This window comes from Netta rufina (assembly GCF_964035555.1).
Source record: "Netta rufina genome assembly, chromosome: 26".
Taxonomy (NCBI): domain Eukaryota; kingdom Metazoa; phylum Chordata; class Aves; order Anseriformes; family Anatidae; genus Netta; species Netta rufina.
The window spans coordinates 3,931,106-3,945,713 of record NC_140150.1 but is presented as its reverse complement, the minus strand read 5'-3'; the positions used below and the strand labels follow the sequence as shown (position 1 = coordinate 3,945,713).

Sequence of the window (14,608 nt, the reverse complement as noted above, 5' to 3'; positions counted from 1 at the left end):
GGTGCCCGAGGCTGGGGGGACACGTGGGGAGCAACTCGGGGCTGCAAAGAGCCGGGACCCCCTTGGGCATCCCCTCTGTGCAAGCCAGGCTGCTGGAGGAGGGGGCTCCTTGCCCCACAGCCCCGGGCTGGGTCAATGAGCACCGGGGGGTGACAGATTTGGGGGGCAGGACCGGGGGGGACCCCGGCTGCGCTCGCATCCTCCGGTGCCAGCACGGGCCGGGGCCCTCTGAAAACCTGACAGCTCACCCCACCCCGAGACCTTGCCATTGCACTCCAACCCCCGCGGCTTGTTCATTTATTTTTTTTTGTAGCGGGTTTACCCTTTTCTTTAGCTTTTCAGAGGGAGGACCAACAGCTGCTCCTGCCGGGAAGCAGCATCAGGCTGCGCAGGGCTGGGAGGGGGTAGGTGGATGGGATGAGGAGCCCGCTGCTGACCATCCCCTCGCTTTTTCCCCACTGGCCAGATCCCAAATCCCTGGCCAGCCCCCTGCCCTGTACCCGTGTGCTGCCACCAGGCCCCCCGTCTGCGCCCCCATCGCTCCCCCGATCGTAGCAATACTCCTCGGACCCCAGGAACCCCAAATCCCGCTCCGCTCCCGAGCCTCCTGCTGCCCTCTTAGCTCATAAAGCTGGCCCTTTATTTTGCTATTACATGCCTTAATATATGTTTTATGGAAATTCTACATTTATAATATATATATATATATTTGTTTTTCTCTTCTTTTCTGGGAGGTACTGTTTTGTGCTAATCTCTCTCTCTGCAGGGTTGTTGGCACCAGCCCTGCCAATGCATTACAAAAGCAGATTCTTTGCCAATTTATCAGAAAAAAAAAAAAAAGAAAGAAAAAAGAAAGAAAAAAAATATTTAAAATATATATATATTTTCTGCTTTTATTAAAAGCAAATTTATTTAAAATACAAATATAAAGAGACTGTAAGTTTGAAGAGATGACGCCTTTATTTCCCTGTCCCTGGGCGCAGCGGCGTGCCAGCCGGGCCGGGCTCCCCAGCTGGTGTAAATGGGGGTGCTGGGGGGGGCGCAGACCCCTTTACACCGGCTGTGCACACCCGCCCGGGGGGGGGGGCACGCAGACCTGTAGCTGGCAAATTGCCCCCGACTCCGGTGGCCGGAGGAGGTGGGCACGGCTGCAGTGTTGTGGAACCGGGTTGTCGTTTTCGTTTCGTTTCGTTTTTTAGGGAAAATTGAAGAAAAAAAAATACATTTTAATTCTTAATTTTATTTTGGTTATTATTTTTCATAACACTTCATATAGCAGTGACTTGTAAGCGAGAAGGAATTCGCATCGGGAGGAAATCTATTTATGCACTGGGTGGGGAGGGGGGAGGGTGGGAAAGGGGATAGTTGTTTTCTGGATTTTTTTGCTAGTGTTAGAGAAATAAAAGTATCTACAAAATAACACGATGCCAGTGTCTTTTGTATGGGATTGACCTCAGCTAACAACTTTAATGCTGGACTGAACAGCGGGCAGACACCTGTAGGGTCTCACCGTGCACCAAAGGACCTTGCCTGGAGCTCGGGGGCTGGCGCCACGTTCTCCTCCCTCTCCCTGTTTTACGGGGTTCATTTCCACTTTAGGATTTATTTTCGATGCAGCTACTCAACAGAAGGGGAAAAAAAAAAGAGAGCGTTGTGCCTGGCAAATTCGTATAAACCCAAGGAATAAATAGGTTTGGAAAGGGAGCCGCTCCCGGCGTCCCCGCCGGTGGAGCTGTGGGGCCGTTAATGATTTGCAGGATGACGTGGGGACCGAAGGCCTTTCCAAGGGTCACTGCCGGGGAGTGCGTGGAAGGGTGGCCGCCCTCGCCGGCCTCCCCCGGCCCCCCGGCAGCGAGATGGTGACTCTGAGCGATTTCCAGCGTAAGCGGGCAGCCGGTGGCCGCGGGGATGCTCGGCGGGGTGCGGGATGCGCCCCGGGGACGTGCCGGGGTTGGAGGCTTGGGGACATCGGGGCAGGGAGAGGGGACGATGGTGCGAAGCCCTTCGTGGTGCGGGGGGCACGGGGGGAGCCTGGCTGGGATGTGGGTGCTGGGATGTGGGTGCCGGCGGTGCAGGGGGGGCTTTGTAGGGGGTGCAGAGCTGTGGGGCCAGCCCTGCCCTCGCTCTCTGCCCCTGTTTTGCATGAGGAGAGGCGAGCAGGAGCAGGGAGGTGCCGGCTCCTCGCTGCCTGCCCCAGCATCTCCAGCCTCTCCCAGTGCCTGCTGCACCGGCAGTTCAGGCAAATGACCTTCCCCTTCGGTTTGTTTTGTTTTGTTTTTCCTTGTGGTTTAGTCTGTATTCGGCAGCCCGGAGGGGTTTTAGGGAACCCAGCAGCCTGCCCAAGGCTTTTTGGCAGGTGGAAAGGATTTGGAGAGAAACTGAAAGGATGTTTCTGGGAGGGAACGGGATGGGGAGGCCCCCAGAACAGCAACCACGGTCCGAGGGGGAGCCTTGTGCCCGAGGCCTCGTCTCAGCCTGTCCTCCACAGGGATCGGCCTGGGGCTGGTCGGCTTCGGCGCCTTCTTCATCCTCTTTGGGATGCTCCTGTACTTCGACTCGGTGCTCCTGGCCTTTGGGAACGTGAGTACAGCCAGCTGGGGAGGCCCGGAGCCGAACGACCATCTGAGCAGGGCTCATCTCACCCGTCCCGCTTTCCTCCTCCCAGATCCTCTTCCTCTCCGGCTTGGTCTTCATCATCGGCCTCAGGCGGACCTTCACCTTCTTCTTCCAGAGGCAAAAGCTGAAGGGCACCAGCTTCTTCCTGGGGGGGGTCCTCATCGTCCTCATGCGCTGGCCGATCCTGGGCATGCTGCTGGAGGCTTACGGCTTCGTCAGCCTCTTCAGGTCTGTCCTGCGGCACCCGGCTGCCACGGCACGGGGTGGGGGCAGCGCCAAATCCACGCCACCAGCATCTGCCAGGGGATGAAGCATCCCCGCAGCTTGCTGGCCGTGGCCCCGTCAGCCCCCCCAGCCCTCCTAACGGAGCCTTTTCTTTCGGTGCAGGAGTTTTTTCCCGGTGGCTTTCGGGTTTTTGGGCTCGCTGGGAAACATCCCCATCCTGAGCAAGGTGAGCAGGGCGCCGGGCAGGGATTTCCCCCGTGGATGTGGTGCTTGGGGTCTGCACTCCGCGGGCGATGCAAATCGCTGGCACCGCTGAGTTAAATCATCGTGGACACGCCGGGGAAAGTCACCACGGCCTCCCCGCGGCTCCTGGAGGATGCCCTGAAATATTTGACCACTAATCCAGCTCCGTCCCTCTTGCAGCTCTTGCAGAAGCTGGGAGAAAGCAGCTCCATGGTGTGACCGCGGGATGGGTCCAGCCGTGGGAGCTGCTGCCCCGGGGCTCAGAGCTGGCCCCGCTGCAGGGACGGTGCCTCATGGGCTGCACCAGGCAGGCTTGGTAGCTATTATTTTATTTTATTTTGTCGTCTTCCCCTGACGAGACTTGGATTTAATTAAAAAACGTGTCTGAGACCGAACCCAGCCTGTGTGCTTTTCCTGGGGCTCGGAGCCTGCTCCAGCTCTGGCTCCTCTGAGTGCCACCCCAAAGCATCACGGCCTGGTGGAGGTGGCACCGGGACCTTGCCATGGCCACGGCTGGTGATGGCACGGGGACCTTGCCATGGCCACGGCTCGTGGTGGCACCAGGAGCTCGCAGGACCGTGGGCTGCGGCGAGCGGAGCCCAGGGAGCAGCAGGAGAGGGCAGGGGAGGTTAGCAAAACACCCATTAAACCCCATTAACATTTCATGACCCCATCGGGGGAGAGTAAATTACCCCCCTTTCAAATCCAGTGACCATGAAAAAGCAAACGACATCCGAGGTTATTAATTAATTGAGAGATGCTGGGGCGGGAGGGGGGCTGAAGCACTTGTAGGGAAGCACGCAGACACGGAGCTGCTATCTCGGAGCGCTATCAGCCCGGGTTTGCGTTTCCCACAGCCCCATTTCCCATGGGATGCACCCGGGCTGGGCGCACTGGTGGCAGCTTGGGGGGGGCTGCTGGTGGAGCTGGGGTGGGGGCAGCCGGGATGGCTGTGAGCAGGGGACGGGACAGGCTGTTTGGGATGGCTGCTGAGGGCAGTCAGGTGAGTTTGAAGGATTTATTTTTCCTGGGATGTGGGGAATCCTCTCTCCAGGAGCAGCTCTGCCAGCTCCATAACCCGGCGGGGCTGCGACCCGAGGCACGAGCTCCGTGGATGCGAGCCAGGTCCCTGCGAGCACCCGGGGAGCCGGGTGCAAGTCAGGAGTTTAATTAAACCGGGGCAATCACATCAAAGCGGGTCCCTCTGCAGATCCCCTTCTTAAATTGCCAGAATTAATTAACGAGGTTGTGCCGAACCTGTTCCCTCCTGATTGAAGCGCAGCCCAGGCGAGGCGGTGGCTGTGCCCGGCGGCACTCGGCAGGCGCTGCAGTTGCTTTGCAGCGGGTGAAAGCGGGGCTGGGAACAGCTCTGGGAGCACAGCTGATTTGGGGTATCTCGTTTGGGCACCCCCAGCCCAGCCCCAGCATCCGGCTGAGCCCTGGGTAGCAGGGGACGAGCTCTCCGGTGGGAATAAAGCCGGGCTGCCCTGGGGGGAAGCTGTGTTTGGGGGAAGCTGCCCCTTGCTGCCGGGTTGGAGGGGGCACCTTCAGTCTGGGTGCAGGTTGTTAGTTTTTTTTCCCCATCCTGAAAGCCTCTGCTGGGGTTTCCTGGGGTGAGTTTGGCTGTGGGTAGGAGGAAGACAGGAGTGGGGGAGGCATCGGGGTCACATTTGGTGATAAAGGAGCAGGGCTCGGAGCGCACCAGGAGCTGGGATGAGCTCAGACATCCCAGGCTCGGCTATCACACAGGTGGCTGAGGGCTGCAGCCTCCTTGGAGCACATCTGCGATGTCTGTCTTTGCTCCATCCCAGCTGAAAGCCTACATTTGGGCTGCAGAACATCTACTCCCAGCCAGGCTGCATCAGCAGGGAGCCACTGAGACAGAGGCACGGCGCTGGAGACCCCACGTGCACCGTAACCACACTCTCTGCATTTAACCCCCCATCCCTGGGGCAGCCCTGAGATGCCCTGGGGGCAGAGCAGGCACTGCCCTCCTGGGCCTGCATCAGAGCCTCCTCTTAGGGCAATATTTTCCCTCTGCTTCAGCCAAATGCTGCCTCCGTGGGTCCTGCTGGAGCGGGTTGGGTTTTAGGAAAACACTTTGGGTGAAGCCCTGGCTCTGCTGACGTCAGTGGCTGAATTCCCCCTGGTGCTGGTGCCACTCATTTTCCTCTCCATCCTTCCCCAAAGTTGCTTTTATGCTTGAGCTTTCCAGCCCTTTGGAGCAGGGATCCTCCTGAGCCTCGTGTGGTTTTTGTTTTCTTTTCCCCCAGCACCAAACTCAGGCTAGAGATGCGCATAAAATGCGTGGGCAGCACAGAAATGCATCTACCTTTTGTAGTGTTTTTAAAGATCCCTCAAGAAAAAGAAGGCTATTTCACAAAATTTCCCAGTGATGTTGCTTAGAGAGGGATGGTTACAAGCACCAAGTTCAAGCTTTATTCTGAAGTGCCCTCGTTCAGATCAGCCTGGCGTTGGAGAGGAGCACAGTTTCCTCTCAGGAAAGCGTTGTCGCCCTTTGGAAAGCGTTTTCCTTGATTCTGCTCTTAGCTCAATCACTTGGCTCCTTGAAAGCAGGCAGGAAACAACTTGGAGAGCATTCCCCTGTTATTTCCAGACGAGCTGCCCCTTGTCGGATGTGGAACTGCACGAAAGCCTCTGAAGGAACCTTGCAGCAGGCTCCCAGCGGCAGCACACAAATCAGCCGGGGAGGAAATTGCAGCCTTGCTCGATTGCCTCTTATCTCAACCCGTTGCAAATCCAGGCTGAGAGGCGCTTTGGTGAGCAGAACTCCCCGGGGCTGCGTGGGAAGGGCTCAGCACCCTCCCCGCGGGCCTGATCTCCCTTAGGGCAGGGGATAAAATCCGGGAGGTGTGGAGGCAGCTGCTGTCCCCGTGGCTCTCCGTCCCAGTGCTGCTTCCCCCTGCCCTGCTCCCAAAAACCCCACACACAACCACACCCCTGGCTGGTGAGCTGGAGCCCCGTGGCAGCTCTCTCCATCGCCCGTGTGCCAGCTGCTCGTCCTGCTGCTGGTGGAGGGGGCTGGAAAATGCCCTGAGGGGATTTTCCTCGCACGGAGGAAGGAGCCGTGCGCCAAGGGGGCATCTTCTGGCACTGCCAGCCCGGCCCTGCAAGGCAAAAACCCCTCTGTCCTTCAGCAGCTCCCCTGCCCTGGGCTTTGGTAAGTTGTTTCTGCCTGGTTAAGCCTTGGATTTCCTCCCTGGGGACCAGCACCAGGCAGTGCCTGGCCCCGTACCCGCATCCCATTGCCTTTTCCATCTGTTTTGTGCTCTGGTGGCCCCAGGGGAATGAATCCATCCGTCCCTCCTGCGGGAAAGCCGAGCCTGGAGCCGTCCCCTGTGGCTTCAGCATCCTCAGGGTCCTGTGGCCGTGCTCTCCCCCGGTCAAAGCAGAGCTGGAAACACCGAACCCCACGGCCCCGTGCCCTGGGATCACCTTCCCCGGGCTGACACCATCCCTTTTGATGTCACGCTGCAACCCCAACCCCTCCTTTGGGGACCTGGGCTCTGCGAAGCTCACGAGCCCTCGGGATGCCCGGGAAGGGGATTTATGCCCGGTGGCTCCTCGCCAGGGGCCAGGCTGCTGCCTCCTGACCCCTCTGCCCGCTGCAGCCCGCGGTGGGGGCACGAGGCCACCCCCAGTGACGCAGCGCCGGGGCCCTGCGTGGGAAAAGACCTCGGTGCCCGCTGGGTTCAGCCTTCCCCAGCTCCAAAATGCTGTGGCCAAAATCCCCGAGGGATTTATTTTTATTTTTTTTTGGTGAGGGGGAGGAGGCTGGAGCCCTGGTTATGGAAACGAGGTGTCTGTAGGTTGTGGGGTGTCCTCCTCACCACCCCCCCCAGCACACGTTTCCTCTGGGCAAGGATGCCAGCAGTGCCCTGGACGAATCCTGGCTGCAGCAGGAGTGCCCCAGCACATTTACCTAGCTGGGGTTTTGAGGAGTTTCAAGGTCGAGTGCTGGGCTTGGAGCCACGGGACCTGATCCTGCACACGGGCACCCCGCAGATCAGAGCCTGGGCTGGGTGCTGAGCAGGGAGCCACGGCCCTGCACGAGCCACCCGTGCTCCTGGTGCGAAGGAGATGCTGCTGCTGGTTTGGGGGCAGCTCAGCTTGCCACCTGCGCATCCCCTTTGGTCGTTTCCCTTCCAAAATGTAGGGCTGGGAACAGCAAATTGGCCCCCTCCTCCACTCCCTGCTCGTGGGGGCAGAGAGCCAGCAGCTCCTCCTGCCCGGCTGCAGGTGCCTGTACCTCGATGAACTCCAAGGACTTCAGCTCCTCTCTGCCCCCAGGGCCTCTTCCCTTGCTGGGGGGGCTTCTCCCCTTTCATTATGCTCAGAGCAGCCCCATAAGGGTAGCACAGGCTGGTGGGCTTGCACACAGTGTCCATATGGCCGAGGGGCTGTGTTTTCTGATCCTACCCCTGGCCTTTTGGGAAAACCCCACTCCTCTGCTCGGGGCAGGCTAGAGCCGAGCCACCCCCGTGTCCCCATCACCGATGTCTTGGCTGAGGGACACCCACAGGCGTGTTTGAGCTACTGACATCTCCACGCAAAGCAAAAGCTGTGTGAAAGGCGGCCATAAAATCTAAAAGGATTTCTAAAGATCCAACGACCACATCTGTGGACAAGCGTGTTTGATTTCAGCTGCGTGTTTAAGGGAGGAAGTATTACCGAGAGGTGTGGAAATATAATGGAGTTGGAAATGGCAGAGAGAGGGCTGAGAGAGGACTTTTAAGTGAAATTACTGGCTACGTGTAGAGCTGGGACCATGAAGAATGGGTCCGTTCTGGTCTTTTGATGTTAGCAGTCAGAAAAACATGAGGAACTTAGAGCAAAGCCTGCTGTAAGGAGCCTGCTTTGGCAGGGGGGGTGGACCCGATGATCTCTTGAGGTCCCTTCCAACCCCTACAATTCTGTGACTCTGTGACTTGGCCCGTGCCCTGCAGGTGCTGTGCCAGCGATGGGTTGGTGCTGGCACCGAGCAGGGCTGCGGAGAGCATGGGTTTGGGGCTCACAGCTACCCACAGATGCCTTTGCCAGCCCATGGGATCCAGGAGCTCCGTGGGACCCACCGCGGGCACCCCCCAGCCACCTTCACCGTGCTGCCTGCAGCATCCCCAGCCCTCCCTCGGCCATCGGGGAGGAGAAACCCACGGGGAGGCAGAAACCCAGGCTATAAAAGCGTCCTCCCCTCTGGGCCACGAGGAAGCTGCTGGCAGAGGAGGAGGCTGCCCTGGGAGAGCGCGATGCTGGCCGGCCACAGCAGGAGGGTGCTGCGGTACCTGCTGCTCCTGGCCCTGAGCTGGGGTGCCAGCTTCTTCCACTCGCCGGCCCAGGCTTTGCAGAGGTACCAGCCACGTGTGAGGACCGTGACGTGCTGGGTCTCGCTGTCTCGCCTCGTTTCTCAGCGCTCAGGATGGTGCCGAGGACCCCAGAGCTCTCCTCCTGCAGCTCCACTCCCCTGGACCCGCTTGGAAACACCTCTCCTCCTCCTCCTTTCCTCCTCTGCACCGGCACAGCTCACCTTCCTCGCTTCTCTTCCCCCTCTCCCCCTGAGCACCGCGGGGTTTGACAGCAGCTCTGCCTCCCAAATAACCCACGAGGCCAAGGCAACGCGTTTCGGTGCAGAGCCACCGAGCCTCAACGCAGCCTGTGGCCACCCTGCGCCACCACAGCCCGGTGCCGGGGGGGGTTCCTCCTGCAGCAGCCACCCCCGGGGTCCCCCCTCTTTATCCCTGCACCCCGAGTGCCACATCCCTGCGGATGGGGGGGGGTGGAAAGGGACCAAGGGGGGGGCCTTTCTGCGGCCCCAGAGCGCAGGGAGCTGCTGCCACCTAGAGCCACCCGCTTGGATCTCCCAGCGCAGGGGAGCAGGGAGCTGTTGGGGGGGCTCCGGTGGGTGCCCCCCATGCCTCCCAGCCCTCTCGTGTGCCCTCAGGATCGCGCTGCGGAGGATGCCGTCCATCCGGCAGACGCTGCAGGAGATGGGGGTGAAGGTGGCGGACGTCTTCCCCGAGCTGCGGCAGGGCAGGCGCAGCGGGGCGGCCGGCCCCCGAAACGGGACGGCTCCCACCCTCCTCACCAACTACCTGGACGTGAGGCCCTCCCTAAATAGGGGTTTATTGCCTCCCCCATATCCCTCTCCCCTCCTTTCCCACCAGTTCCAGCACCGAAATCTGGTGCACTAGCCGTGCACCCCGTGCTAACACCCCCCCCCCCGCCGTGCTCTGCTTCTTCCAGACCCAGTATTTTGGCGAGATCAGCATCGGGACCCCCGCGCAGACCTTCAAGGTGGTCTTCGACACGGGCTCGGCCAACCTGTGGGTGCCGTCCTGCAAGTGCTCCCCCCTCTACAGTGCCTGCGGTGAGTGGTTGGGGTTGGGGGGGCACAGCCGGACCCCGGGGCTGACCCCCTCTGGCCCCAGCTGCGCCCCATGGATGTGGGCAAATCCCTTCCCCTCCAGGGGTGCTCACAGCCCTTTGCGCAGCGGGGTCCGCTCGCCGCTGTGGGGTCTCCTGGTGCTGGGGCAGGCTGGGTTCATCCTCCTGCAGAAGCTGGGGGATTAGGGGCTGCCAGCTGGTCCTGCTGTCCCCTACCTCACTGTCTTTGATGCCCTTGTGCCCCTCCCCAGTTTCCCACAGCCGCTACGACTCCTCCAAGTCGCGGACGTACATCGCCAACGGCACCGGCTTCGCCATCCGCTACGGCACGGGGAGCGTCAAAGGCTTCCTCAGCCAGGACGTGGTCATGGTGAGCCCTGAATTTCGGAGCACCCGGATCTGCCAGGGGGCTCCGCTCCCCGATAGGAGCCCAGCCGGGTACCCAAAAAAGGGGGGCTCTGTTGGGTTTTGGCCCCCCCCAGCTCCCTGCAAAGACCCTCGCGCCCTTCCCCAGGTGTCGGACATCCCCATCATCCAGGTGTTCGCCGAGGCCACGGCGCTGCCCGCCTTCCCCTTCATCTTTGCCAGGTTTGACGGGGTCCTGGGCATGGGATACCCCAGCCAGGCCATCGACGGCATCACCCCTGTCTTCGACCGCATCCTCTCCCAGCAGATCCTCCAGGAGGACGTGTTCTCCGTCTACTACAGCCGGTGGGTCCCGCAGGGCTGCGGGGGCGTCTGGTTTTGCAAAGCGTGGGTGTTGCGACCCTGTCGGTGCTGGGGTCACGTCTTAGGGCTGGGAAGGGGGCACGGGGGGGGCTGTGGGACCTGGGCTGGGGTGGAGGGCACGGGGAGGGTGCCCGCAGGAGCTGGGGTGGAACAAGGTGGACCAGGAGGCAGAGCTGGGGGGGTGCTCCCCGCTCGTGTGGCACCGTCAGGCTGCAAAGTCTCCGGCTCTGCTCGTGGGGCTGGAACCAGCAAGGCAGGGGGCGGATGCAGGGCTTCGCCTAAAGGCAAAATTAAAAAAAAATAATAAAATAAAAAAATGAAAAAAGGAAGAAGAAAAACCTGCATCAGCAAACCTTCCTGCTCCATTTCGTGCCCCAAGCTGTCGTGCCCTCCCCCCAGCAGCCCTAAATCCCCCAGGGGCAGAGGAAGGGCCCTTTCCTGGCAGGCCACGATCGCTGCCCCCTCCCCGCACTGCCCATCGATGGGGGCCACAGCCTCCTGACGATGTGCCACAGCAACCAGCCCCACAAATGCGTGCTTAAAGCACAAATTGTGGCTCTTTACCTCGACTAGAGGTGGATTCACCCCTAACAAACAACCCCTCGGGATGCCAGCTGCGTTCGCAGCCTCACCCGGCTGCTGCTTGGGTGCCCCCAGCCCCCCGGGACACATCCACCCGCAGAGCACAGCCCGACAGAGCCCTCTCCTTTTTGCAGAGCTTCGAAGTAAGAAGACCAGCAGGAGCTCTCGGGGCAGCACCCGCTAACAGGCACCGCGCACCCGGGGGCAGCAGACCCCAAAGCTGCTCCACCTGCCCCCAGCTGCTCGGGGACCCGCGTGCCGCAGCTCTCCGTCCTCTTGCCTTGCACCCTCTGGACTAACCCGGGATTTCTCCCACTCTGCTCACCGGGCTGGCAGCCCCGCATGCTTTTGCCCCTTACCCCTGGGTTTTCAGGGACCCCGAGCGATATGGGGGTAGGGGAGAGTCACCCCGCTGTGTTTTTGCGCCCTAGGAACGCTGCCCTGAAACCCGGCGGGGAAATCATCCTGGGAGGCAGCGACCCAGCCTACTACACCGGCGATTTCCACTACCTGAGCGTCAGCAAGAGCGGCTACTGGCAGATCAGCATGAAGGGGTGAGGACAGGGGGCACCGGGTAAATCCTACAAACCCCGGGCTTGCGAGGGTTGGCCTGGGAGAAGCAGGCTGGGGGTGGCGGGGAGATTTTTCCCCACCCCACCCCTGGAAAAGAGAGGCAGCGGGGTGGGCTCCTCTGGCACGGAGCCGCAGGGCGAGGAGCATCACATCACGGTGCTGGGGAATGCGGAGGGGGAGGCAGCACCGTGGGCTGATTCAGCTCCGAAGCTGCGGTGGAGGAATTTAACCCCCTTCAGCCTGCAGCGGCAGCGCTGGAACAAGCCTGCTTTGTTTGGTTTTAAAAATAATAATTAAAAAAAAAAAAACAAACAAAAAAAAACGTGAAAATGGCACATGCTGAAGCTTAACTTGTGTGTCTGAGAAGCTTGAAGGTGCCCCCGGAGGGCTGATGTGCTGGAGGCACCAGGAACAAGCACGAGCTCTTCTCGACTGGTGTTTCTGGCCATGGAAGCCCTCGGGGCTGAGCTGTGGCCACCACGGGAGGCTCAGGGGCGCCCCTCTGCCTCCTGCTGCAGGGTGTCGGTAGGGGCTGAAGTGTTATTCTGCAAGGAAGGCTGCTCGGTGGCCATCGACACCGGAGCATCCTACATCACCGGCCCGGCCGGCCCCGTGTCCGTGCTGATGAAAGCCATCGGGGCGGCAGAAATGGCTGAAGGAGAGGTGAGCGAAGCCCTGCTCCGTGTCCCTGCCCTGCACCCCAGCCCAGCCCGGGGCTCAGCACCGTCTCCTCCTCCTCCTCCTCCTGCAGTACGTGGTTGACTGCGACCGAGTCCCCCAGCTGCCCAACATCTCCTTCCACCTGGGCGGCAAGGCGTACGCGCTCGGCGGCTCAGCCTACGTCCTGCGGGTGAGCTGCATCCCTCCGTGGGGGTGGGAGGGCAGGGATGGGGTCATCACGGGGAGAGAGACGCAGATTGTGTGCCTCCGGGAGCATCCAGTGCCGTGCTGCGCCCTCCCGGCTCTCCCCAGCCAGCCCCAGAGGGACGCTTCCCATTTTTCCCCAAACCTTCACGTTCAGCAGTGTCCAGCCCAACCTGTTGCTGCTTCCTCGGGGGGTGACTGGGGGAGATTTGGGGTGAAGAGCAAGGAGTAGAGACAGGCAGGGATATATCCCTTCGTGGAGGAAGGGGATTGAAGGCCAAGAGCAGGGTGTGTGGGGCTGGGGATGGCACGCTGAGCTAGGAATCCCCCTCCCGGCACCTCTGTCACGGGCTCTGCTCCTCCCTGCAGCAATCCCAGTACGGGGAGGACGTCTGCGTGGTGGCTTTCTCGGGGCTGGACATCCCCCCGCCTGCTGGCCCCCTCTGGATCCTGGGCGCCAGCTTCATCGGGCACTACTACACCAAATTCGACCGGCGCAACAACCGCATCGGCTTCGCCACGGCCCGCTGAGCGCCGGGGCCCCGGGGGGGAGTTTTGGGGAGCCAGCTGGGAGGCAGGAGCAGCACCCGGGAGAAGCAAACGGGAATGCAAACGGGAACGGCGTTTCCTTAAAGCACAGCCACCTCCTCTCTGTACCGAAGCAACTGCACAGCCTCGTGTTCTCCCACTCCAAAACCCCCGCGCTGCTTCCCGAGAGCCTCGGCTGCTGGGGAGACGGGAGCCTGGAGAGCATCCTCCACAGAGCATCCTCCCTCGGGGGTCCCAGGGGAACCCCCAGAGACTTTTGGGGTGATGTGCAACAGGGCAGCATGGGGTGGCTCCCTGCTGGCTGGAGCAGGGGTTTTTGCAGCTTGCAGGTGTTTTGGAGTGGTGCTTTGGTATCGTTCTGGTCGTTCCTTGAATGGGAGAAAAATAATCGGGCTGGTTTCAGTGGTGGCTGTTTCGGCTGGTGTTGTCCCCGACCCCTCTTCGTGTTTTGATATTAAACAATCTGAGAGCAACAGGAAGCTGAGTGGGCGCTTATTCCTGCAGAAAGGAGAAATCAGACAAAAAAAAAATTAAAAAAAATAAAAATAAAAATTAAGGGAATTGGGGAAACAAGTGTTCCTCCCCTGGAATGCAGCACAGCAGGCGCTGCTTTTCTGTCCCTACCCATTTCACGAGAGCAGGACCCCCCTGTACCTGCCTGCAGGCCAGCTGGGGTAACACAACCACCAAACAAGCCTCTCCTGCAGGAGGTGAGCTGCAGCTAGCCGTGCCTCGTCCTGCCTTCCCCCAAAAGCTGGTGGCACCCTGGGGACAGCGGGACGGGGCCGTCCGTCTGTCTGCTGTGCTCTGGGGAGGGGAAGGCGCCTGCGGCTCCGATTCGGGGCGGCTGGCTCTGCCCCAGCAGGAAGGCTGCTCCAGCTGCCCCAACTCCTGATTTGTTTCCACCACCGCCTTGGCTGGAGCTGCGAGCCCCGGGCTGGCAGCCCCGGCAGGAGGTGCAGGCAGCGCTCCCAGCGCGGGCTGACATTTCGTGTCGAGCTGCAGTGGCTCCCGACACAGCACAGAAGCTGCAAATCCGAGCGTCCCCCAAGCATTCCCCAAGGCCAAGCTCTTTGCAAGGCGCTCTCCTCTCCCGTTCGACCCGCTCAGGTGCTGTGAGTGCCACGGGTCTGGGGCACAGCCTGGAGCAAGCCACCACCTGAGCACAACTGCCTGCAGGAGCTTCTCATCCCTATTTCCACCACCAGCGATGACTGCTGAGGGTTTCCCAGCGCTGCCCAAAGCACAGGCTGACACGAGCTGGCTCTCGGGCTGTCTGGGAGGGCGATGCTGAGCCGTGCTGCCAGCTCAGCCCCTCGTCCCCTTCGCTGCTCCGCGGAAGGATGTGGCTGAGCGGATGTTTTTCCCCACTGGCAGGGTCGAGGTCTGCGTGGCCGTGAAGCCTCGCTGGGGTATTTAAACCTCTCCGCCTTGGGATGCACATCCCTGGGTCTCCGGGGAGGGGAAGTTCAAGGCGCCCGAGGGTTTGCTTGCTTCTTTCCATTACCTTCTGCAGCAGATCCGTCGCCTCTGTGGGGCACGAGGAGAGTGGTGGTGATGGCCCCCTGGGGCTGGGGGTGGAGGGAAGGGGCCCCGGCCATCCGCTTTCATCCAGAGCTTCCTGAGCTCGCTCCCGTGCGCTCAGCCGCTCTCCAGCAGAGGAAACCCCAGGGCTGGGAAGCAGCAGCCACGTGGGGACGGGCACAGGAGCCTCCCCAGGACCTTCAGCAAGGGCTGGGCTGCACAAGCCAGCTCTGAGGCTGCAGCCTGGCCTCTCTGCAGCCTTTTAGCCTCCTGGAGATGCTGGCAAGCTTCTCCGCGGGGA

At 60.9% G+C, this 14,608-nt stretch overlaps 2 protein-coding genes across 2 annotated transcripts; both read left to right on the top strand.

Annotated features, from left to right (window-relative positions):
• Window positions 1-1,856: 1,856 nt before the first annotated feature.
• Window positions 1,857-3,303, top strand: GOLT1A (golgi transport 1A; the record flags this gene model as incomplete). Its single annotated transcript, XM_084302006.1, has 5 exons — window positions 1,857-1,881; window positions 2,489-2,580; window positions 2,666-2,844; window positions 3,004-3,067; window positions 3,265-3,303. 5 exons carry the CDS (start codon window positions 1,857-1,859, stop codon window positions 3,301-3,303), a joined length of 399 nt encoding a protein of 132 aa, XP_084158132.1.
• A 5,048-nt stretch (window positions 3,304-8,351) lies between these two features.
• REN (renin) lies at window positions 8,352-12,765 on the top strand (the record flags this gene model as incomplete). The annotated part of the gene is made up of 9 exons (XM_084301945.1): window positions 8,352-8,452; window positions 9,044-9,200; window positions 9,346-9,469; window positions 9,738-9,856; window positions 10,001-10,239; window positions 11,229-11,351; window positions 11,889-12,033; window positions 12,122-12,220; window positions 12,604-12,765. The coding sequence occupies 9 exons, from the start codon at window positions 8,352-8,354 to the stop codon at window positions 12,763-12,765; spliced, it is 1,269 nt and encodes a 422-aa protein (XP_084158071.1).
• Between the last annotated feature and the right edge of the window lie 1,843 nt (window positions 12,766-14,608).